This window comes from Muntiacus reevesi, chromosome 22 (assembly GCF_963930625.1).
Source record: "Muntiacus reevesi chromosome 22, mMunRee1.1, whole genome shotgun sequence".
Lineage (NCBI taxonomy): Eukaryota > Metazoa > Chordata > Mammalia > Artiodactyla > Cervidae > Muntiacus > Muntiacus reevesi.
The window spans coordinates 12,896,383-12,922,818 of NC_089270.1; the positions used below are offsets into that span (position 1 = coordinate 12,896,383).

The 26,436-nt window shown below is 42.8% G+C and overlaps 1 protein-coding gene across 6 annotated transcripts in view; it reads left to right on the forward strand.

The window, feature by feature from the left end:
• The window catches only part of STK32B (serine/threonine kinase 32B), a 372,649-nt gene that overhangs the window by 220,646 nt on the left and 125,567 nt on the right, over positions 1-26,436 (forward strand). For all 6 annotated transcript variants that reach the window (XM_065914648.1, XM_065914649.1, XM_065914650.1 and 3 more), the window contains exon 4: positions 9,273-9,446. In XM_065914648.1, the coding sequence (XP_065770720.1) occupies positions 9,273-9,446 (174 nt within the window). The remainder of the gene's footprint in view (positions 1-9,272; positions 9,447-26,436) is intronic.

Genomic DNA, 26,436 nt, shown 5'->3' on the forward strand with positions numbered 1-26,436 from the left:
GTCTTCTCTGGTAGCACAGTGGTAAAGAATCCGCCTGCAATGTAGGAGACACAGGAGGCACAGGTTCGATCCCTGGGTCGGGAAGATCGCCTGGAGGAGGAAATGGCAACCCACTCTAGAATTCTTGCCTGGGAAATCCCACAGACAGCGGAGCCTGGTGGGCTGCATGCAGTCCATGGGGTCGCAAAGAGTCTGACACGACTGAGCAACTTATCACATGTGTGAGCATGCACAAAATAGGTATAATTGTATATTCCTCTGGAGTTATTGCAAGGATTGCAAGAGTAAGAATGTGATACACATTCATCATGTCATATATTTAGCATCAGAATATTAGCATTATTCATTTAGCCACTGATTGTTCTAACTAGTTCCCCTTAAGACTTTCTATGTGCTTCCCACTGTGCTGGTTGCTTATTTCACTTTATGTAATCCCACAGAGAAAGGACGTGATTTCTGTTGTTTACTTCCATATCCACAGCACCTAGACCAGTGTCTGACATACGGTTGGTACTCAGCACGTTTGTTTAACAAGCTATCTTGTGCCTGTGAGCATAAGAAGAAATATGGAGAGTGTCTCACTGCAGCATTACTTATAACAAGGGACAAGTAAAACCAGCTGTGCTGAGACTCAGTAGGAAATAGATAATATTTATAAATAAAAAATGAAATTTATACATGGTAATATGATACAGGGCACTATATTAAGATGATTCAAATAATGTTATAAATGAGTCAACCATCACAATTTCCAAATGCATGAAACAAAATTTAATAGCACTGGAAGGAAAAACAGAAAGACCCACAGTTATACCTGAGGGTGTCTTAGCAATTGATAGAACTTCTAGACAGAAAGTCAGCAAAGATATAAAAGGATGAACTTCACCATGACCAAGAGTACCTAGCTGACATTTGTAGAATGTTTCAACAAGTAACAGCAGAAAGGACTTTTTTTTTTTCAAGTGTCTGTGGAAAGTTCACAAATAAGATCTGGTTCCTGGTTCATAAAATAAACCTCAACAAACTTTAAAAAATGGAATCATAACAGAATATGTGCTATGACCATAATGCAACCACACTAGACCATACTAACAGAAGGACTGTAGGAAAATATCCAGATATTTGTTAATTAAACACAGACTTCTAATAATCCTTGGGTTAAAGAAGAGGCCTCAGAAGAAATAAAGATACATACAAGTGTGAACAAAAGCACAAAATTTGTAGGATTCAGCTAAAGCTGTGATGATAGGGAAATTTATAGTTCTGGATGCTTACATTAGGAAAGGGGGAAGGTCTCAAATTTTGATCTGTTTTTCATCTCAAAAAACTAAAAGAATGAAGAGAAAAATAAACCCAAAGAAAGAAAAAAGAAGGGAAATAATAGAGTAGAATCAATGAAATTGAAGAGAAGAAAGCAGTAGAAAAAAAAAAAATCAATGGAACAGCAAGCTTGTTCTTCAGAAAAAAAGCTTGATGAAACTTTAGCAAGACTGACTCACAGAAAGAGAGAGAAGTACAAATTATGAAAATCAGGAATAAAACAGAGGCTATTGCTAAAGATTCTTCAGCCATTAAACAGATAATAAGGGAATACTGTGAAAAGCTTTATACTCATAAATTTGACAGTTTAGAAGAAATGGAGCAATTTCTCAAAATCTACATGCTACCAACACTTAACCAAGAAAAAAATTAAATAATCCTATCACTTTTATATAAACTGAATTCATAATTTTAAAACTCCTGAAGAATGAAATTCCATGTCCAGATAGTTTCACTGGAGAGTTCTAACAAATATTTAAAGAACTAATACTGATTTTATACAATCTCTTCCAGGAAATCCAGGAAATAGAAGAGAAATGAGCACTTCCCAATTCATTTTATGAACTTGCATTACCGTGATACCAAGAGCAGATAAAGATAGTGCAGTGACAGAAAGCTAAGGACCAATATCTCCCAGGAATATAAGAATACACATAGGACACACTCTCCTAGTGTGAATTACCATTATTCACTCCCTGTTTCTTACTCCACGCCCCTTTGTAAAGAATGCAAATTATACATTTCTTTTGGAATCAGTCCAAGGGGAGCAGTTTGGCTCCATCTCATTCAGAAGTGAGAGCAGATTGTCCGTTCTGCACTGGCTTGTCACTGGGCCCTGCAAAAGAGGTTGACCCATGCCCGCAGTCAGTTTGTCCACATGAACGTACCAGTCGCCTCTCCTTCATTCCACATTTTCCGTCTCCATCAGTCTTACTTTGTTAGGCATTGCAAAACTTTTAGAAGTAAGCAGGAGCAAGCACAAATTCAATTTACAAATTAAATGAAACCATTAAGTCATAAGAACGGGGTTCTTCACTGACGCAGAGAGATGGTACTTTAGGGTCTGCAAAACCTGCTGTGTAGCTGGCGGGTGGGGAGGGGTGTGGAGGATAAAGAAGCTCCTGGAAGCAGTGATGTAAACATCACAAAGAGACCAGTGCCAACACAAAGCTTTCCTTTCCCATCAACCCACCACCTCCCATATTTCTTTCTGTACTATTTCCCCGCTCCCTCAGGCTTCTGCATGAAATTGACAGACTGATGTGCCACATAGACTGTGGGCCCTTTGGGTGTTTGTGACTCATTCATTCTTGAGTGTGTCTGATGCTCCGGGTAATGGGCTAAATGCAGGGACACAAAGCTAAGAACAGCTTGGTCCCTGTGCCAGACAGCTGGCTGCCTGGGGGGAAGGAGAGACCAGGAGAAAGAGGGTCCCTGAGCCACAAGGAAAGTGCCACCAGAGCCCTGATTCTGAAATGAAGCAGGACCCTGTGGTCCTTCAGCATCATGTCCTCAGCCTGCCTTTGGTCTGTGGAAGCACTTTAGCCAAAGAGTAACCTTAACCAGAGAAGTGAGAGAGTGAAGAAACCAAGGAAAGCAGTCAAACGGGGCAAAATGATACTAATTTAGTCGTTAAACAAAATCAAGGACTTTAGTTCCTTGTCAAGGGCTATAGATAATATTCTGAACTGAACTGTCTTATACTCAAACTCCCACCAGGTAGAAGAAGTTAACACATGATGACCAGACTTAGCCCTCACATAAGCTGCCACAATTTCAAGAACTGGTCTCAAGGAAATGGGGACAAACCAACCCTGGAACTCTGAAGACCAATTACTCCTTAAAACAATCAAGATGACGTGACCGATTTCAAGATGTCAAGAATTGACTGTGCTGTTTCTACATGTAGCCCCCCAACCTCCCACTGCACTGCCTTTAAAAGCTATTGCCCACTGATTGTTGGAAATGAGTTCATCTTTGGACATGAATTCGCCTTTGGACATGAGTTCGCCCTTCCTCCAGTTACTGGCATCCGAAATAAAGCAAACTTCTTTTCCACCTATCTTGTTTCCTGATTGGCTTTCAAGCGGCAAGCAGCCAGACCTTACTTCACGTAATAATTCTAGAATCTGGAGGTGGAGAAATCATCTTGGTTCAACTCTCAGCTCTGCCGTTTCCCGGCTGGGTCTGTTGGAAAAGAGTCCTTCATCTTTCTGCGTCTCAGTGAGTCCAAATCTGCCAAAGGCAGCTCATGGTAACACTTACCTCCGAGGGCCACTGGGAGGATGCAAAGAGTTAATAGACACAGGGTACGTGGAGCAGTGCCTGGCACATGGTGGGCGGCATATCGCTGTTAGCTATTACAGGGTGCAGAGGGACAGGAAAAGGGTCACCCAGCTCCATCTTCCAGGTTAGGAGTCATGTCCGACCCTTTGCAACCCCATGGACTGTATAGTCTATGGAATTCTCCAAGCCATAATACTGGAGTGGGTAGCCTTTCCCTTCTCCAGGGAATCTTTCCAGCCCAGGGATCGAACCCAGGTGTCCTGCATTGCAGGCGGGTTCTTCACCAGCTGAGCCACAAGGGAAGCCCCTTAAAAGGGGCACATCCATCTGAACCAGGGTTTCTTAGTCTTGGTGCTGTGGACACTGGGGGCCAGGTCGCACTTTGTGATGGGGGCGTCCAGTTCATTGTAGGATGTTTAACGGCAACCTTGGCCTCTACTTACTGGATGACAGTGGCACCCATTCCCCCAGTTGTAACCACCACAAATGTCTCTAGATGTTGTCAAGTGTCCCCATGAGAGCAAAGGCCCCCCTGTTTGCAAACTACTGCTCTAAACTGAAAAGAGGATGATGGATGGAAAAGTGTAGAAAGGCGGGATTAGGGAACATTGTGAGTGATCGGGTAGGGATGACAGTGACACTGAAGAGTCTACTTGGGACTGTAGGTTCATGGCCAAGGGCAAGAAATGGAAATGCAGCAATGGATCATTTGGGGCACTTGTCCTGGCATGGAACATTGAACTCCAGACCCCTTATGGCTATCCAAACTCAGGTGAGCCATCTGGGGCAACTTCTCCCCCTGAACCCCAGCTTCTGGCACAGGGCTGGCTGTATGGTAGAAGTCTACAGAATCTTTGTTGGTGTGAGCGTGAGCTCACGTTTGTAAAGTAGTCCCTGAGGCTATCTGCCAGCATTTCTTTTATTAAGAAAGTTCATCCATGAGCATGCTGCCAGACCACTTTGCTATTGCCCCATGAAGCCCTTTTTTTATGGACCTGGACTTTGACACATTCAGCCTATGCTGAAGAACATCATACAAAAAAATCTCCGGTTAAACTTGCGACTCTGTTCAGAGCATTTTATTATTTTTTAATATTTACTTTTTATTTGGGTGCACCAGGTCATAATTGTGACATGCAAGATCTTTTAGTAGCAGCACGTGAACTCTTAGTTGTGTCCCTTGTTCCTTGACCAGGGACTGAACCCAGACTTCTTGCTTTGGGATCACAGAGTCTTAGCACTGAGCCACCAAGGAAGTCCACAGAACAATTGTATTTAGCTCATTGATCACACATTACAGAATGCCATCTTTATAAGAAGCCAGTGGGAGGGACGTCCCTCTGGCTTCTGTACCAGTAATAAACTTATGAATCATAAAAGTAAACAAGTGATTTGTTTTTTCACCTTGACCCTTGAACCCTTGAATCATGGAGCCAATTGTGTTTCTCACTTTGTTCTGGTTGCTGGGGAAGGTTAGAGACCCATTGATGGCTCACTTCTGGCAAGCAGGCAGGTTCTTGGAGCATGAATTGGGGTATTTTTGCCTGCATCCATTTTCTTGACTTTCTTTTTTATTCTTTGACTTGACCGATAGTTTACTTATTTTCAATTGTATTATGTACATGTATTTAGCAAGTCACTTTTAATCTATTATTTTGGAATAAGGTAGGAAATGAATGCATTTAAAAAAAAAACCCAACACACATGGGGTTCTTCATGCAGTGTGTGCGTGCTCAGTCATGTCTGACTCTTTGTGATCCCATGGACTGTAGCCTGCCAGGCTCCTCTGTTCATGGATTAACCCAGCAAGAATACTAGAGCAGGTTACCATTTCCTTCTCCAGGGGATCTTCCCGATCAAGGGCTCAAACCCGCATGTCCTTCCACTCCTGCATTGGCAAGCGGATTCTTTACCACTGGGCCACCATGATGGCCTGTGTCAATGTCCAGGTCTGGACTGATGCCTTTCTAGCTCCTGACCTTCTTTGATCTTGAATGTTGATTTCTCCATGGTCACTGTTACTGTAATCCAGTATAGGTTTCTCATTCCCTATCTCCATCATTTCCATGACAATATGCAACAGTATCTTAAGAACATAATTGTAATTCCAATCCAAGAAGGAGCAAAAGAGACAACAGCACGGAGCCGTAGAACCGCACGAAACCGCAGGGAGGTCAATCCAAGGTCATTCTCTGTTCTCAGATAATAGCATTGAGACTCCTGGGGAATGCAGAGTCCGTGGCCCAGGTGACAAAGGATCTGCAGCGAGAAAAAGCCATAACCAGAGTTATTGCCTAAATTATTGTTGTCTTTGCATTTTGAATTTCCTCTTTAGAATTCATTCCACTCTGCGTGTTTCTCTCCTGAAAATTCATGTCGCTCTTCCAAAGAGTTCTGATGGAATATTGAATGAGATGCCCTTTGACTGTTTAGCTGTGAATTGAGAGTGCAGAACTCACTGTTATTAACATAGCATTTCAATAGTCCATCAACTATTGGAATATAAATTGAGGATCTGTAGGAGGCATATTATAGCTGATTCCTATGATTCATTTTTGAGCATCTAAACCTTTCTCTCCAGTAGCAAATAAGTAGAAGGATGCATCAAATGACTGTTTCAGTTCCGAGTGAATGAAGCACAATGTTAAGTAGCCTTAATCGAAAAGTACAGCCCTTGTCCATGTAAACATGAAATTCAGGGACAGACCACTCTTCTGCCTGGGCTGGAGCCCACACCTCCAGCAGGGCCTCTCTCTGCACTTAGATCTCAGCCTGGCTCAACTCCCTGCAGCTTCAGGTGGGTCTGATCTTCGTTTGGGCAACAGGATCTAGACAGTCTTACAGTTTGAGCTTCTGGCCAAGCATGCCTAGAGGAAGAGGTTTTCTTTCAGTGTCCACACGCTGATCGCAAGAGCATCCACAAGGGGGCCTGATGAACCGACACCAGTGGCCAGTTGTTCAATCCCTCAATCGTGTCCGACTCTGTGCAACCCCATGGCTGCAGCAGTCCAGGCATCCCTGTCCTTCACAATCTCCCGGAGCTTGCTCAAACTCATGTCCATTGAGTTGGTGATGCCATCCAACCATCTCATCCATTGTAGTCCCCTTCTCCTCCTGCCCTCAATCTTTCCCAGCATCAGGGTCTTTTCTAATGAATCAATTCTACCCATCAGGTGGCCAAAGTATTGGAGTTTCAGCTTCAGCATCAGTCCTTCCAATGAATATTCAGAGTTGATTTCCTTTAGGACTGGCTAGTTTGATCTCCTTGCAGCCCAAGGGACTCTCAAGAGTCTTCTCCAACAGCGCAGTTCAAAAGCATCAATTCTGCAGTGCTCAGCCTTCTTTATGGTCCAACTCTCACATCCATACATGACTCCTGAAAAAACCACAACTTTGACTAGACAGACTTTTGTCGGCAAAGTAATGTCTCTTCTTTTTAATATTCTGTCTAGGTTTGTTATAGTTTTTCTTCCCAGGATCAAGTGTCTTTTAATTTCATGGCTGCAGTCACCATCTGCAGTGATTTTGGAGCCCCCCAAAATAAAGTCTCTCATTGTTTCCATTGTTTCCCCGTCTGTTTGGCATGAAGTTATGGGACTGGATGCCATGATCTTAGTTTTCTTAACGTTGAGTTTTAAGCCAACTTTTTCACACTCCTCTTTCACTTTCATCAAGAGGATCTTTAGTTCTTCACTTTCTGCCATAAGTGTGGTGTCATCTGCATATCTAAGGTTATTGATATTTCTCCCAGCAACATTGATTCCTGCTTGTGCTTCATTTAGCCCAGCATTTCTCACGATGTACTCTGCATACAAGTTAAAAAGGCAGGGTGACAATATACAGCCTTGACATACTCCTTTCCCTGTGAGTACATCTTACTTTAAAAGACTATCTTCACAAATAAAATCTATTTTTAAATATCGTAACAGGGAGGGTTCATATGTATACCTATGGCTGATTCATGCAGATGTATGGAAGAAACCAACACAATATTGTAAAACAATTATCCTCCAATTAAGGATAAATTTAAAAAACAATAATGAAGTGTGATAATAACAATGATGATAATAAAAATATCATAATAAAAATGCATATATGCCAGACTTTTAAGTAGAAAATCATAAAACTTTATTGACAAGCATAAAAAGATCAGACCCTTAGATCATAGACCAGCCATTTCTTCTCTCTCTGGCTCCCAATCTCTCCATATGGGACTAGATGGCATTTAAGGTTCCTTCTAGTTCTGGAACTCTCCATCCCATAGGCACAGGGTCTGTCCCCTCTTCTGTGACTGAATCAGCTTCCCTCCCCCGGTCTGCACACCCAGGTCAGGGAAACACAGCAGTGCGCAACTGCAGCAGCATCCCAACAGTGGCTGATTGTAAGCGGGGCGAGACTGAGGGGTCTGGGTCCTTGTTTTCACCCTAACACTGGCTCACTGAGACCCTTCCTCCCTCTTCTGTCCAATGAGAGGGATAGCCTGACTGGCCCAGGGTATAATATTCAGGGATCTGAGACACAGATCTAAGCATCCAGGACAACATCCTATCATTTTGCAGTGCCCTCATTACAGTCCATGGTTCCATGTGGATTGTTACAACATTTTATGATTCTAGTGATTCTAGTTTACAATTGTTTGATGCCATTCTTAGAGTTTATGTGTTGTCTCTTCAATCCATAAAAGGCCTAAGTGCATTTCCTACTGCTTTGGGGAAAAATACACCCCAAAACATAGTGTTCAAAATACAATCATTTAATTATCTCATGTTCTGTGAGCTGACTGGGCTCATCGGGGTGGTTCTTCGACCCCACGTGATGTCACCTGGAGCTATAGCAAAATATCCAAATTCCCAAAGGGTCACTCAAGCAGCCATCCAAGTAGAAATTGCCAGTTCCCTTAAAGCTTGGGTGTTTCTTGCCAGAGCATCACTGCCTTCTAGGACTGCAGAAACAAGCTCCTCATTGGGAGTGGCACATGTTGGGAGGACAAGGGAATGGAGTGGAGAGAAGACTGCAGCTTTGGGCTTATTGAAGTCCATTGTTGTTGTTCAGTCACTGAGTCTTGTCCAGCTGTTTGCAACCCATGGATGCAGCACACCAGGCTTCCCTGTCCTTCACCATCTCCCAAAGTTTACCCAAACTCATGTCCATTGGGTCAGTGATGTCATCCAACTATCTCATCCTCTTGTCTCATCCTTCCCCTCCTGCCTTCAATCTTTCCCCGCATCAGGGTCTTCTCCAATGAGTCAGCTGTTCGCATCAGGTGGCCAAAGTACTGGAGATTCAGCTTCAGCATCAGTCCTTCCAATGAATATTCAGGATTGATTTCCTTTATGATTGACTGATTTGATCTCTTTGCAGTCCAAGAGACCCTCAAGAGTCTTCTCCAAAATCACAATTCGAAAGCATCAATTCTTTGGTGCTCAGCCAATGTCTAATTAGAGCATGCACTAAAAATGAAGTAATGTATTGGAGACCAGCATTGGTTCAAGTGCCATTTGTCAGCCCAGAGCCAGAGGACTGGTACTCCACCTTAGGGCACTGTGACTTAGCATCAGTGCCTCTCTCTGAGCCTCAGCTTGCCCTTCTGGAAAATGGGGCCATTGGTCTTGAGGGCATGGGAGACATCTCCATCCCTAACTTTCTCTGCTCCTCGGTGCTCCTAGGTACTCCTTCCAGGACGAGGAGGACATGTTCATGGTGGTGGACCTGCTGCTGGGAGGGGACCTGCGTTATCACCTGCAGCAGAATGTACATTTCACAGAAGGGGACGTGAAGCTCTACATCTGCGAGCTGGCCCTGGCCCTGGAGTATCTGCAGCGGTACCACATCATCCACAGGTAACATCATCCCCAGAGGGATGCCAGGGGGTAGGGTGTGATGGGAGGAGTCTGCAGCCGTGGAGAGTATTTTCTCACTGACATTCTCTAGATGTGGCAGTGCGTGGAGATCATAAAAAGCAGAGCAACGTCATGATTGCTCATACCTTCTCTGCAGGCAGCCTACTCTGTTGTCAGCTGCACTGAGGTGGAACTCTGCCCCTGCCCGTGTGCCCTCCTCTCTTGGTACCCACTGCTTAGAGACGTGCCTGGCCTTTGCTTTTCCATTCTGGTATGTCTTTGGGAGCCTGGAGTGTTCAGGCTCAGGTTAGAAAGAGTGGCGTGAGTTGGGAACATGAGGGATTCTACTCTCTTCCTTTCCATACTTTGAAATCAATGCTGTGCATCGTGGAGGATTTCTTCCTCTTGTGAAGCTTTGGTGCTGGCTTTGGGCCCTGGATATAAGCCCTGAGTCTTCGCTGCTTCCTTAGGACCTTGACTTTTCCCTGCATGTTCACAGCACAGATGAGTAAGGTAAGTTTGATTGCAGGGGCAGGAGTCAGCAAGAGGCTTCAGAAAGCAATGGGATCCTTGTTTGGTCGCTTGGTCGTATCTGAGTCTTTTGTGATCCTGTGGACTGTAGCCCGCCAGGCTGTTCTGTCCATGGATTTTCCAGGCGAGAACACTGGTCGTAGTGGAAGATCTCCTTCTCCAGGGGATCTTCTCAATTCAGGGATCAAACCTGCCTCTCCTGCATCTCCTGTGTTGGCAGGTGGATTTTTACCATAGAGCCCCCAGGGAAGTCCAGCAGCGGGATCCTTAATGAAGTCTTCTCTCTGACCACAGAGGAGGGGGCATGAGCGGCTGCAGATCTGTGCACCCATGGTCTTGCACTGTGCCTAGAGGGTCTTCTCCTAACTTGTACAACTTGGGAAGACTTGGGAAAGACAAGGACTTGAATTTCAGGGTAAAGATGGTAGATTAAGCACACACAGACGCGCGCGCACACACACACACACACACACACACACACACACACACACACATTTTCTCGCTTCTAAAATCTCCATAAAATGGCAATGAGGTATGTTTGAAAAATGGTAAATTCACAAGGATGGAGAAAACTTAAGAGGAGACTATAGCAAAACACAGGAGAAATTGGAAAGATGTTTCGTGGTAATTGGCTTATGACACCAGAAGCTGAATTTTGAGTTGTGCCTGGAAATAACCATGAATTGATGGGTGCTAAAGAATCTCTTGAAAGGCTCAGGAATGAACAGTCATCCACAATGATGGAAGGAGGAAGAAGGGATAAAAGAGAGGCTAAGATGGGGTGCAGGGTTTTAAAGCCTTTTAAAACATTTTAAAAAGCACCAATCTGCTTGCCCATCCTGAATAACTGGATGTCTGTCCCTTCCTCTTCCAAGCAGAAGACTGAAGGCTTATTTGCTAAAGAGAGTAAAACAGAGAGTGTCTGAACTGAAGAACATTAAGACTCTTGAGTTGGGATGCAGTACTGAAGATAGCATAACTAACTGGACGCATCCATACCAGATGCTGAAATAACACACCCACCCCACTTCCAGCTAGGCTCAAAACTTCATCTTCCAGGCTGGACACTGGAATGATTTCAATGGGGATGTGGCTGAGCCAAGAGGAATGAGATTATGACATCAGAAGTTCCCCAGTTCCCTTGGAGTGTAGTTCACAGTCAGCAAGACCTGCTCATTTGCTGTAAGCTCCCAATTAGGTTAGTGACGACTAAAGATTATCAAACATCCAGAGAAATCTTCTAACACGAATAGTGAGAGCCATGCAATCAAATAGGAAAAAGAAAAATAGCTTGTAATAAACAGAAACTCTGCCAGGAGAAAGAAATATCAAAAGAATCATGCTCAGTATTTTCAGAGAAATGAACAGATTTTTGCAATTGTAAATTAAATGCAATGTTTACTTAAAATTCAAAGAACAAACTTCAGATCAGAGTTCTCATAAATTAAAAACATGAAAGTAGAAATGAAATATTCAAAAGATGTGTTGGAAGACAAAGTTAAAGATATTCCTTATACAGTAGACTGAGAAGGAAAAATATATATATAAGAGAATTAGAGGGCCAGTACAGTAAGTTCAATATCAGACAGAGAAAGAAGAAAGGGAGAGAGAGAGAGACAGAGAGAAAGAAAGAAAATAGGGATGGAGGGGGTGAAGAAAAGTGAGAAAACATTCCCTGGTGGCCCAACTACAATGCAGGAAACCTGGGTTTGATTCCTGGGTTGGGAAGATTCCCTGGAGAAGGGAAAGTCTACCCACTCCAGTACTCTGGCCTGGAGAATTCCATGGGCTGTATAGTCCATGGGGTCGCAAAGTGTCAGACACCACTGAACGACTTTCACTTCACTTTATAGAGGGGAAGAAATCATCAATGAAATAAAGAAATTCTCTCAGACCCGAAATATATGAGTTTCCAGATTGAAGGGTTCACCAAGGCTATAGTATAATGACTAGAAACAGACATAAATCAAAACAAACTTCAAAGCCAATAAGTCTGCACAGAAGAATAGGATATAAAGGCTGAGGAATCAGGATCTTTTGGGATTATCTATCACTAGAAGGCGGTGGAAACGTGCTAATCAGTCAAATCTGAGATGTACGTTTTTACAAGTTCAAGGTCTCAAAAAATATATCTCTCCTATATCTTATCTCAACTAGTTAGAAAATGATGTGAACTCTGCTAAAATGAAGGACTAAATCAAGGAGGAAGAAATGGAATACGGAAAGTCGGAGCTCCAGCAAAGGAGAGAAAGAGGCATAAGAAATCTTCACGATGATGGGAGGGTCATCGATGTCAGCTGTGCCTAAAGTGTAAACCATGACTAGTTCTGATTTGAGTTAGATCAAAAGACCCTTGGAGAGTCTTCTTCAGGAAGAGTGAGCTGATAGAAATGACTAAGATATCTGGCTGCCTTGAGAGATTTATTTAGTTGGTTAAGAATCTGAAGTTGAATAGATGAGGTCAGGAGAAAAAACCTCAACAATAAACAGAAGATACTTTTTAACTCCGAGGAATCAAAGTGTTAGCTAGGACATTGGCTATCATACAGTTTACTACTTGAAGCATCTCTGTGTAGCATGCTTAGTCATAATTCCCTAAACCCTGAAAATTGACCTAACCAGAAAAATATATTAATACCCCATTGGGGAAGTGAGGGAGTGGGGAAATGAGTGTGTCTCTTGGGGACACATAAAGGAAAAAGACTGCTACATACTCTTTCATCCATAGTGGGAAGACAGTAGATAGAGCTGGAAACTGAAAAGTCAATGAGTCTTATACATTTTGAGATAAGGAGCTAAATACCAAAATTATAGCCTGAGACATATGAATGGATGGAGAAGGAGAAGTGGGAGAGAAAGTGATATGAATTGTTGCTAAAAATTGTAACAAAACTTTCAGTACAGTTTGATTCTTGCAATTGTTCGCATGTATAATTTTGACACAAATAGTATGCAAATGAAGAAGAAGGAGGAAGAGAAGAAGTATTTAGAAAGAGGAAGGGGGAAGAGGCGAGGCTGTAGTAGTTGCCATGGCAACAGTAGTAATAGTAACAGCCCCAGCGGCCTCGGCCACATAGGAGTAAAGGGAATGTTCAATGAGATGCGGCCTGTTTACGGAGGCCCATTGTTCATTGACACAGTCCAAGACTAGCTTTTGCCCACAGGGATTCTGGCTCTAGAGTCTCTGCCTGTAAGCCCTGTGCTATGTTTGTTAAGGAAGGTCATCCGGTACCAGAGAAGACTCTGTGGGCCGGCGGGGCTGCTCTGAAGGCACAGAAAGGAGTGAGCTCTTTGCTAATCTCTTGTACAATCTCTTGTGTCATCCACCAATTTTTACAGTCCTTTCTCTGCTAGTGTGCAGTAGGTGTGCAATAGAATAGCAATAGATGATCTGTTTGCCTACATCCCCCCAGACTCAGTCTTTGTGGACCTGGGTGAGACAGAGGCCAGCATCCCAGAGCAGACAGACCAGGCGAAAATGAAACTGCCAGCTAAGAGCATGGTGGTTGGGGGACTTCCATGGCACTCCACTGGTTAAGACTTCACCTTTCAATGTAAGAGGTGCAGGTTCTATCCCTGGTTAGGGAGCTAAGATTCCACATGCCTCAAAGCCAAAAAACATAAAGCAAAAGCAATATTGTGGCAAATTCAATAAAGACCTTAAAAATGGTCTACATCACACACACACACAAATCTTTTAAAAAAAGAGCATGGTTGTTGGAACCATTTCATTATATTTCAATAAATACTTTAAAGTTGCTCTCTGTGGGGTCAACTGTCCTCAGATTCTCAATCTATGTTGGAGAAAAGGAGCTATCCAACAATACAGGGAAATTGTTTTTAAAAAATCCCCTAAGTAAATGGAATTACCTTACCATTTGTAAACTTACAGACTTGGCAGAGATTTGAGACAGGTTTTCTCCGTCTCCCATATGGTTCAACAAATCTCTTTTTCACTGTATATGTGTGCACAGACTTGAAATGATGTGTGTCTGTACTCAATGTGCAGGGGGATATAGGACTGTGTTGTGCAAGGTTGCTCATTCATTCAACAGCCGATCTTATAAGTCCCCCACTGCGTATGTACAAGACATTTTCACTGCCATATTTTATACTGACTGATGAATGTTGCTGCTTCCCAAGTAGCCACACTTGCAAGTGGTGGAATCATTCCACAAATGCAAGCCTGAGTTGAATTGCCAGTAATTTCTTATCTTCTATCTTGGTGGACTCGGACGTGTGACTTAACTTTTCGGATCTCCCTTTCCTCATCTGCAACGTGGGCCTGATGACATCTACTTTGCTGGGCTCTGATGAAAATTCCATGAGAAAAATTTCACAAAGGATTTAACAGTGACTGGGAGAGGGTGGAATGGGGCCTTCAGTGCCCCATTCCTCTTCCTTTCACCTGAGGAGTGGACTTTGAAGCCAGGTGCTCATTTATCCTCAGTGGTGACAAACCTCCATCCTTTGAGGCCGATGTTGAGGATTTATAGAATATAAAAGGGATATATGTGTACCTATGGCTGATTCATGTTGAGGTTTGACAGAAAACAGCAAAATTCTATAAAGCAATTATCCCTCAATAAAAAAAATAAATAAATTTTAAAAGTAGGTATTTCAGAGTATAACCCAGTGAGTTTGAAAGCCTGAAGCAGGGAAATACCACTGTGGGTTCAAAATAAATCATTGTTTTAAAACAATTAGAAGATCTACTTTTTTTTTTTTTTTAAATATTATTTTATTAGTTGGAGACCAATCACTTCACAACTTTTCAGTGGGTTTTGTCATACACTGACATGAATCAGCCATAGAGTTACACGTATTCCTCATCCCGATCCCCCCTCCCACCTCCCTCTCCACCTGACTCCTCAGGGTCCTCCCAGTGCACCAGGCCCGAGCACTTGATTCATGCATCCCACCTGGGCTGGTGATCTGTTTCACCATAGATAATATACATGCTGTCAACCACTTGTAAAAGAATGAAACTAGAACACTTCCTAACACCATACACAAAAATAAACTCAAAATGGATTAAAGATCTAAATGTAAGACCAGAAACTATAAAACTCCTAGAGGAGAACATAGGCAAAACACTCTCCGACATAAATCACAGCAAGATCTTCTATGACCCACCTCCCAGAATATTGGAAATAAAAGCAAAAATAAACAAATGGGACCTAATGAAAATTAAAAGCTTTTGCACAACAAAGGAAACTGTAAGTAAGGTGAAAAGACAGCCCTCAGATTGGGAGAAAATAATAGCAAATGAGGAAACAGACAAAGGATTAATCTCAAAAATATACAAGCAACTCCTGAAGCTCAATTCCAGAAAAATAAACGACCCAATCAAAAAATGGGCCAAAGAACTAAACAGACATTTCTCCAAAGAAGACATACAGATGGCTAACAAACACATGAAAAGATGCTCCACATCACTCATCATCAGAGAAATGCAAATCAAAACCACAATGAGGTACCATTACACGCCAGTCAGGATGGCTGCTATCCAAAAGTCTACAAGCAATAAATGCTGGAGAGGGTGTGGAGAAAAGGGAACCCTCTTACACTGTTGGTGGGAATGCAAACTAGTACAGCCACTATGGAGAACAGTGTGGAGATTTCTTAAAAAACTGGAAATAGAACTGCCATATGACCCAGCAATCCCACTCCTGGGCATACACACTGAGGAAACCAGATCTGAAAGAGACACATGCACCCCAATGTTCATCGCAGCACTGTTTATAATAGCCAGGACGTGGAAGCAACCTAGATGCCCATCAGCAGATGAATGGATAAGGAAGCTGTGGTACATATACACCATGGAATATTACTCAGCCGTTAAAAAAAAATTCATTTGAATCAGTTCTAATGAGATGGATGAAACTGGAGCCCATTATACAGAGTGAAGTAAGCCAGAAAGATAAAGAACATTACAGTATACTAACACATATATATGGAATTTAGATAGACGGTAGCGATAACCCTATATGCAAAACAGAAAAAGAGACACAGAAGTACAGAACAGACTTTTGAACTCTGGGGGAGAACGTGAGGGTGGGATGTTTTGAAAGAAGATCTACTTTTTAGAGCACTTGGGTTGGCCCTTCAATCTTCCAAAACACTCTGGGCTAAGAAGTGTGCCAGCCCTGGGAGGAAAATGACTGGTGGGACCCTGTGCCTGCACCAGGGGGCACTCCCTGGATGGAGGAGGCAACCCCCCTAGAGGCCAGATTACTGCAGTCCAGGGGGAGCACCCAGGACAGGACATCACATAGTGGCAGAAGGGAGCTCTGAGAAGGGCACCCAGCCCAGACTGAGGTGGGGGCAGGGCGGGGAGCACAGAGGAGCACAGAGGATTGGATCCAATCCAATCCAAATATGGCAAGTCTTCCTCTGGGATGTGCATCTGTGATTTGTAGGACAAATAACCATAGGTTTGGAGAAGAGGAATGCAGGAGACACTGGGCAGATGGGCTCCTAGAGAGAATTTGGGTGGGTAAAGCCTGCACTGGTCAGCTCTGTAGGGAGCACGTCCTGAGAACTCCACTGATGTTAATCATTGATGGGCTGAAGTTTGGGAATGACCTAGCTCAACTGGTAATGGAGAATAACCTTCACTGAAGGCCCCTCCCCGGAGGGCTCTTCAGCCAGAGCTGGTCACTAGATACCCTGAAAGGCCAGGTCATACAAAATCAGATGAGTAACAACAGCACCAGTGAATAAAGCTTATTAAACTCTTGTGTGTCGACACTACTTTAAACTAGACATATGAATATATGCATACATATAAGCATGTGTATGTGTGTGTTCACATATATGTGTGTATAAATATGGGCTTCCCAGGCGGCATTAGTAGTAAAGAACCCTCCTGCCAATACAGGAGATGTAAGAGACGTGGGTTGGTCCCTGGCTTGGGAAGATGCCCTGGAGGAGGGCATGGCAACCCATTCCAGTGTTCTTGCCTGGAGAATCCCATGGATAGGGGAGCTTTATGGGCAATAGTCCATGGGGTCACAAAGAGTCACATATTACTGAAGCAACTTAGCATGTGCATATATGTGCATGTGTGTGTGTTAATAAACATACCAATATAGTCTCATTTAATTATCATGTCAGTCCATTGGGCAAGATACTATGATTATCCTCATTTGTCAAGGTGATTGGATAATTTGCACCCTGACACACACCTGGCAGGTCATAAGCCAGGGTTCAAACCGAGACTGTCTGATCTCAGCTCTACCCTGGACCTCACACTGATGAGCATGCTCTGTCCTGACTTTCTTATCTTTCAAAATGCGTTGAACTGCTGATAGAGCACTTATATGAAGGAGGGTGCTTCCACATCTGAAAATATCAATATGCACAGATGGGTCTCATCAACCCCTCAAGGAAGGCTGTTTTCTAGCAGCAGCCATGAAGCAAGGAAGGCTTCTAGTGGTGACACCCCTAGCCTGTAAGTCACACCTGACTTACTGTCTGGCACAGAGTAAGTGCTCCATAACTGTATATTGAATCAATGAAGAAATACTCAAGAGAGGAAAGACATGCCTTACTTGAAATTACTTGAAAACACAAGTTCAAATGCAGTGGGTCACTGTCTATATCTTGCACTGCTTCCTATAATTGTTCTGCCCAAATATCCCTTGATATCTGAAGAGTCAGCTCTCAAAAGTTTCCCAAAGTAGCTTGCCACAAACATGAAATTCCTTTGAAGTCTCATGTTTGATGTTAAAAATTTCCTGAAGTTTCACTGCACAATATAGTCATAATTCTTTTGATATGTAACTACCTTTCATCACAAAAATAAAGGGCATGAACAATAAAGGCTTCTCAGATTCTTCGTGATCAATGGCAGGTGCTGTTGTATTATATCTATCAATTTGGGGGAAATGAACTGATCTGAAGAAAGCTCATGGCTCAGGTGAGGTTCAGGGCACCAGTAATTCTTTCCTCTGTTTTATAATTTTAGATCCAATCCAATCCAAATATGAGCCGGTATAAACAGCAAGCTTGTTCACTCTTTAGAACAGAGCAGAGACCTAAATGCTAATTGAAGTGGGTTTAGGGAAATATTTTCAAGTTTCTTTTGGAGAAAAATTTTCACCAGTGAGGTTACTTCTATCAAATTGTGGTCTGAAGATGCCTGAAAGCCCTAGGGCATATCTTTCACTCCCTTGGGAAAAATCTCTCAATCAAGTCTGATTATTTATTAGTGCATTTTATTTTGCTTCCAGCCGTAAATCTGCATCTCATGCAAATGAACTCACAGTCTGAAAGGTTTGTAATCTCAGTGATCCTTCCCTCCATCAGATTCACAAGCTTCGTTTCCAAGGCAGGAATCTTTTAAATGTATGAGAAGTATCTACATCTTTGCCTTGGAGTTGTTGATTGAAAGTATTCAGCCTTGAGAAAATATCTGCTTAATGAGTCAAATATTTGTGAAGCCCTTGTATCATTAAAGGTAATTATAAATTTTATTTGAAGGTTTTTTTTTTATGATCTTTGTCAGAAATCTTTTTTTCTCCGTTTTTACCTTTAGGAAGGATAATAGTTTAATCCTGAAATACCAGCAAGCAATTTTCTTTAAACTAGCGTTATTTGTGAGAAGAGCAGATTTTCCAAAGTTACTTCTCATTTCTACAAATTGTCTAAAAGATAAGGATACAAATGCTGTTTTATAGCTTATCATTTTGTTATCAGGTCCAAGCCCATAACGCTCACAGCATGCGAGCGTGCATGCTCAATTGCTCAGTCATGTCTGACTCTCTGTGATCCCATGGACTGTAGCCTGCCAGGCCCCTCTGTCCATGAGATTTTCTAGCAAGAATACTGGAGTGGGTTTCCATATCCTACTCCCAACTACTCACTGCATGACAGGTCTTTTAATCAAAAGACAAGTTGTTGGGGCAAGAAAGAGTGACTTTATTTGGAAAGCGAGCAAATAATGATGGAAGACACACAAGAAGATGGAAGACTCCTGTCCTGAAGAACTATCTTGTCTGAGTTAGAATTCAGGCTTCTTTTTTACTAAAAGAGGAGGGAATAAAGTTAAACATTTCTGATTCTGGTCAGCCTCGAGTTCAATTCAGTGCAGTTGCTCAGTCATGTCCAACTCTTTGCAACCCCATGGACTGCAGCATGCCTGGCCTCCCTGTCCATCACTAACTCCTGGAGCTTGCTCAAACTCATGTCCATCGAGTAGGTGATGCCATCCAACCATCTCATCCTCTGTCATCCCCTTCTCTTCCTGCCTTCAATCGTTCCCAACGTCAGGGTCTTTTCCAATGAGTCAGCTCTTCGAATCAGGTAGCCAAAGTATTGGAGTTTCAGCTTCAGCATCAGTCCTTCCAATGAACACTCAGGACTGGTCTCCTTTAGGATGGACTGGTTGGATCTCCTTGCAGTCCAAAGGACTCTCAGGAGTCTTCTACAACTCTACAGTTCAAAAGCATCAATTCTTCAGTGCTCAGCTTTCTTTATAGTCCAACTCTCATATCCATACATGACTACTGGAAAAACCATAGCTTTGACTAGATGGACTTTTGTAGGCAAGTAATGTCTCTGCTTTTTACTATGCTATCTAGGTTGATCATAACTTTTGTTCCAAGAAGCAAGCATTTTTTAATTTCATGGCTGCAGTCACCATCTGCTGTGATTTTGGAGCCCCCCCAAAAATAAAGTCTGTCACTGTTTCCATTGTTTCCCCATGTATTTACTCTGAAGCGATAGGACCAGATGCCATGATCTTAGTTTTCTGAATGTTGAGTTTTAAGCCAACTTCTTCAGTCTCCTCTTTCACTTTCATCAAGAGGATCATTAGTTATTCTTCACTTTCTGCCATTAGGGTGGTGTCATCTGCATATCTGAGGTTATTGATATTTCTCCCGGAAATCTTGATTCCAGCTTCTGCTTCTTCCAGCCCGGCATTTCACATGATGTTCTCTGCATAAAAGTTAAATAAGCAGGGTGACAATATACAGCCTTGCCGTACTCCTTTCCCAATTTGGAACCAGTCTGTTGTCCCATGTCCAGTTCTAACTATTGCTTCTTGACCTGCATACAGGTTTCTCAGGAGGCAGGTCAGGTGGCCTGGTATTTCCTACTCTTAAAAAATTTTCCACAATTTATTGTCATCCACATAACCACAGGCTTTGGCAAAATCTCTAAAGCCTCCGGAGAGGGTGAGTTAATTTCTTCCTTCCTGCAGTCATTCACGGGGGGCCCTGGTCAGGAGATTTCCTGTGAGTTAATCAAAGAGATTTTAGCTTGACGCCCATTACCTGGGAGGCAAGGTTCCCACAGATGGGCCATTACTTTAAGATTATAGGAACTATCCCTTTAGTGATTAACTCGTAATAGGATAACAAACAAAGATTCTCCCCATTACAATTTTTTGTTACTTTATTGAATACACTGAGAAAATAAAGAAGTAAATTTTGTTTTTTTGCTATGGAGTATAAGGTTAAGTCAAGATTTTATTTTTCACAGAAAATATGTGTTCATATTGCGAAGTTCAAATGATTCAAAAATGTGTAATTGAAAAATAATTCTCTGATTATCTTGAAGATTTTCAGTTATTTAAACTATATGCTCTTCAAGCTTTCTTTTTGAAATCATCATTTATGTTCTCTGTGGACAATTTGATTTTTAAATATTAACACTTAAAAAGTAAATGAAGCATGTGCATGTACACACACGCACATGCACACACAAATGCACACACGAGATTTTTGTCATTTTGTGTCTTTGAGTGGTAATAGTTTAAGAAGGAGATTACTCACTAGGGCAGGGCTTGGAACTGAAGGTGTTAGTCACTCAGTTGCGTTTGGCTTTTTGCGACCCCATGGACTGTAGCCCACCAGGCTCCTCTTTCTATGGGATTCTCCAGGCAAGAATACTGGAGTGGGTTGCTATTTTCTCCTCCAGAGGATCTTCCGGACCCAGGGATCAAACCTGGGTCTCTTGCATTGCAGGAGCCACATAAGAATTTAAATGCAGTGCATTCTCCCCATATTTGGAACTTGTGATTGGAAGGTAACAAAATAGGAGTCACTTTGTAAGATGCTATACCCATGATACAGATAAAAATTTGCTGAGCATGTTACATGTGCTAGGCTCTATTTTAAGTGCTTTGCAGATATGACCTCACCTAATCCCAGCACCAGGCAACAGAAATGGGGCCCATTATCAGCCCCATTTTACAGGTGAGACCACTGAGTCTCATGGGGGAGTAAATAACTTGCCTGGGACCAAGCAGTAAGTGGACACTTCAAGTCACCAAGCTCTTACTGTTTCTATACTGATAGTAAGTGGCAGTCGGTTTCTCTATCATATTTATCATATTTCATATTTATTTATTATCATGTTTATCATATTATCATGTTTCCACCATGCTTTCGTGAAGGAAAAAACTGGGTGACTGTCACCCAAAAGTGACACCTTTTGCTTTCACATGTACATGCAAATAGAACTCTATTTTCTGTGGCAATATTCACCTCTTGTGTTCCCCGAAGCCCTTGGCATTTCCAGATTAGTTGCTCATTATCTTGTGGGGACAGCACTCGTTTTCAGCTTGGGTTGTCTGAACTGATGGGGCTAGCATCTGTGTTCTCACTTTGGAATGCTTGTGTGTTTATGATTTAATTTTCTTTTTGGTAAATAGAGTCACTCCCTTAGGCTTGTGCCTCCTGAACTCTAGGAAGAGAAACTGTCTTAACCATTGACGATTTGGTGTCGTTGCCTATGTGTATTTTGGTGTCGTTTGAAATTAATTTTTATTGGAACTTAGTTGCTTTACAATGCTCTTTCAGTTGCTGTTGCTCTTGTTGTTCAATCACTAAGTTGTGTCCGACTCTTTGCAACCCCACAGGACTTCCCTGTCCTTCACTATCTCCCGGAGTTTGCTCAGATTCATGTCCATTGAGTTGGTGATGCTATCTAACCATCTCATCCTCTGCCACCCTCTTCTCCTTTTGCCTTCAGTATTTCCTAATATCGGGGTCTTTTCCAATGAACTGACTCTTCCCATCACTACTGAACAATGAATTGAATCAGTCTTACATATAAATATATCCACTCCATTTTGGACTTTTTTTTTTTTTTGGCTGCATCATGCAGCATGTGGGATCTTAGTTCCCTGACCAGGGATGGAACCCGCACCCCCTGCATTGGGAGTTTGTGAGCTCAGGCACAGCATCTAACTGATCTGAAGCTCTGGTTTATTACCTATAGCAAAAAATGGTAGTGGACAGAAAAATGCCCCTGCCACAAGATGGCCATATCCTAATTACTGAGCCCTGTGAATATGTTATGTTCCTGGCAAAGGGGTTGCTCATCTGCAGTCCTTGAGATGGGGAGATTGCCCTGGATTCGCCAGGTGGCCCGATGGAATCACGAGGCTCTTTAGAAGTGGAAGAAGAGGCACAGGAAGAGGTCAAAGGGATGCAGTGTAAGCACTCAACCTTCACCCCAGGTTTTTCTCACCTTGATAATGGAGGAAGTGGCCATGAGCCAGGAAAGGCAGAGTGGCTTCGAGAAGCTGGGAAAAGGAAGGAAACAGATTCTCCCCCAAGAACCTCCAGAAGGAATGCAAACCCTGCCAGAACCTTGACTTTCCATTGAACCTCTGACCTCTAGACTGTAAGAGAACAAATTTTGTCGTTTTAAACCACTAAGTATGTGGTCATCTGTTACAAGCCGGAACTAATACTCGACTACCCTTGGATGTTGAAAGAATAAACTAAAACAATGTGTGTTGCTTATTTAAACTTAGTCCCCAGTAAATGCTCAATAAATGTGAGCTTCTGTGACAAAAGTTACTGATGATGGTGATGATGATGTTGATGGTGATGATGAAGAAGATACAGCTAATGGTGATGATGATGATGGTGATATTTGAGAGCCTTACCCGTCCTCCAGCCTCATTCTTGCATCTTCTTCCTCTGGCTCCACCCACAGACTTTTTTAATCCACTTATTCCAGACTCCTTACTTTTCCCCCACTTCCTGCTATCTTCCACTTCTGTTCTTCGTTTGCGTGGTGCTTTAAAATGCTTTTACTTACCCAGTCCGCCTGGTTAAATTATTCCCAACTATTAGGATTCCCTAGTGGCTCAGGTGGTAAAGAATCCACCCGCAATGCAGGAGACCTGGGTTCGATCCCTGGGTTGGGAAGATCTGCCGGAGAAGGCCATGGCAACCCACTCCAGTATTCCTGCCTGGAGAATCCCCATGGACAGAGGAGCCTGGCAGGCTGCAGTCCATGGGGTCGCAAAGAGTCGGACATGACTCAGTGACTAAGCACGTTGGGATTCACAGTGGAATTCTGAACCCTATGGAGCAGGGTTTCTCAGTCTTGACATTGTTGGTATTTTGGTCCAGATAGTTCTTTCTGGTGGGGGCTGTCCTGTGCACTGAAAGATGTTTAGCTGCATTTGTGGTCTCCACCTTCTAGGTGCTCAAAGCCCTTCCTCTCCTTCCCTGCCACATGTGACAATCAAAAATGTCCCCACATACCATCGAATGTGACTTGGAGGGCAATGTCACCCCTGGTTGAGATTTCCTGCTTTAGGGTATATCGCCCCCAATCCTGCTCCAAACCAACAGCTGTGCAAATACATGACTTTCCCAAGGAACACACCCCTCTGGACTGATAGCTGGGCTTGGGCCCCAAACCTCAAAAAAGGCATTTCTGGGAACCGAGCCAGATGCCGTGGAGCATCATCCCAGTGAGCTAATGAGGACTCAGCACCTTCAGACCGGAGGCCAGGAGGCTGCATCTCACTCCTTGTGGGGGGAGGATGCCACAGAGAGAAGTGAGCAGTAGGGATGGTCAAACCTGCAGGAGGTGCTGAGCAGACTTACAGCCTGGCTGGGCCCAAGCCAGACACATCCCTGGACCAGTCTGTGGTATGAGAGGAAGCAGATCAGGAAAGAGGAGGTTAGTTAAGGAAGAGGTGGGCTTCCTTCTGACTGTAAGGAGGGGAGAAAGGGGAAGCAGTGAGCCCACCTCTGCACTCACCTTTCAGCACACAGTGGCCCAGTCCATTGCCTGGAATCCAATCTCTCAGAACAGTGGTCTTTGGAGAAGTGAGGAAAGAGGGATATAAAGCATTTGGCATCTTCTGCATCATCTCATTAGTTTCCTGGGGCTGCTGCACAAACTTGGTGGCTTAAAGCAACAGAAACTTATTCTCTCCCAGGTCTGGAGGCCAGAAGTTCAAGCTCTCAGCAGGGCTGGGGCTCTCTCTCTCTGAAGGCTCTCGGGGAGGAGCCTTCCTCGTCTTCTGGCAGAGGCTTCTGGCGGCTCCTGGCGTACCTTGGCCTGCAGCGACATCCCTCCAGCCCCCGCCTTCACCTTCATGTGACCTTGTGGTCCCTTCATCTCCACGTCTCAAATCCGCCACTTCTTTCCCTTGTGAGGACACCAGTCATAGGACCACCTCAAACCCAGGATGAGCTCATCTCAAGATAGTTAGTTTCATTACCTCTTCAAAGAACCTTTTTCTAAATAAGGTCACATTCACAGACAGAGGGGGTTAGGACTTAGGCATATTTTTGGAGGACCCAGTATAGCTTACACAGTTACCTTCCAGCTCCAAGCTACTCCTGTATAAAGACTCCTACATGGTCCAAGGAGAGATGGGTGGTTCCTCCTTTGGGCATCCTCTTCATACTTCAAGGAGGACTTCGCTACACTTGCTGTTGTGCACTGGAGACCCCCAGAAACTGTATATTCTTCCAAAAGGTCCTTTCAGAATTACATGTGTCCTGGTTCCTGATCTTAGGTCCTGGCACATAGTAGGTGTTTAACAAATGTTTATGGCTCAGCAGCACTTTTTACAGTAGCCAAGACATGCCAACAGCCTAAACATCCATTGACAGATAAATGGATAAAGAAGCTGTGGTGTATACATACAGTGGAATACTACTCAGCCATAGAAAAGAATGAAGCAATGCTATTTGCAGCGACATGGATGAACCTAGAGATTATCATAATTAGCAAAGTAAGCCAGACAGAAATACAAATATCATATGATGTCACTTATATGTGGAATCTAAAATATGACACAAATGAACTTATCTACAAAGTAGAAACAGACTCAGACGCATAGAGAATAAATCTTGTGGTTGTCGGGGGGGGGGGTGGCAGGGAGGTGGAGGAAGGTTGGATTGGGAGTTTAGGATTAGCAGATGCAAATTATTATATATAGAATGGATAAACAGCAAGGTCCTACTGTATAGCACAGGGAACTACATTCAATATCCTGTGATAAACCGTATTGGAAAAGAATTTTGAAAAAAAAAGAAAAAAAATGTTTATGCCTTAAATGAATGACTGAGGCCTAAGGAATTGAAACAATTTTCCCAGGAAGTAGCTTTTCTGCTTTGACAGGCTTTGAGATAAACTTAGTCTCAGGATCACATTCATTCATTTAGTAAGTGTTTAACTGGCACGTACTGTGTGCCAGACAGCACAACAGAAATTCTGATACATAAATACGTGGTCTCTTTCTTCAAAATTCCAAATCTTCTTAATTATGCATTGAGCACCTACTGTGTGTCTGCAGACAGACATGCATTGACCATCTCAGTTGAGGAGGGAAGTGCTTGCTCAGAGCTTATTCAGAGTGCTACAGCACACAGTGGAGCCAGGATTTAATTTGGTTTCGAGGGTCATTCAGGCTGCAGGGACATGATGGTATCTGGGTTGAATTTTACTTGTAGGGGAGACAGGGGTGTTTCCTGAGATGAAGCATGCTAGAAACATGGTCTCTGGGCAGTCTGAATATCTGTTTGCTGGTGGCAGTAGAAATTGTTAAAGCCCTTTTGAAAAGATATTTGGCAATAGGAATCAAGTGCTTTTTAAATATTCATACATTTTGACCCACTGATTTCACTTCTTGGAATATGTCATAGGGCTCCAGTCTGACCTCATAAAAGGTTCTAAGCCCAAGGGTATTTATTTTGGTGTTGCTACAATAACCAATAATTTTGAAATAACCTAAAGGAAAGAAATCAGCTTACCAAAGTGTGTACCTACTTTTAAGAGACCTGAGACTATGATATGCTTATATATATATATAGTGCTTACTGTAGAAATCCTGTGATATTAAAAAGCTATTTTTATGATTTTGGAAGAAAATTATAGCTTATAAAATTGGATTACTATGTAAAGAAATGTCTGCTTATTAAACAAGCAGTTTTCCAGTGCACTGAGACTCAAGGGAGATTTTTCTTTTCTTCCTTTTCCTATTTTGAAATTTTCTTGAATGTCATCCTTTTAATGAAGAAAATCAAAGCATAGATTTCTCTCTAAAGGAAAGGTATTTATCAAATGTGAGCTTTGTTTTTTGTAAACTTTTATTTTTTTAACAGCAATGCTGTATTTATGGATACATCAATAATCATATGTATCTTCAGATACACAGTTTAGTAGTTTTTCTATAGAAGTTAGT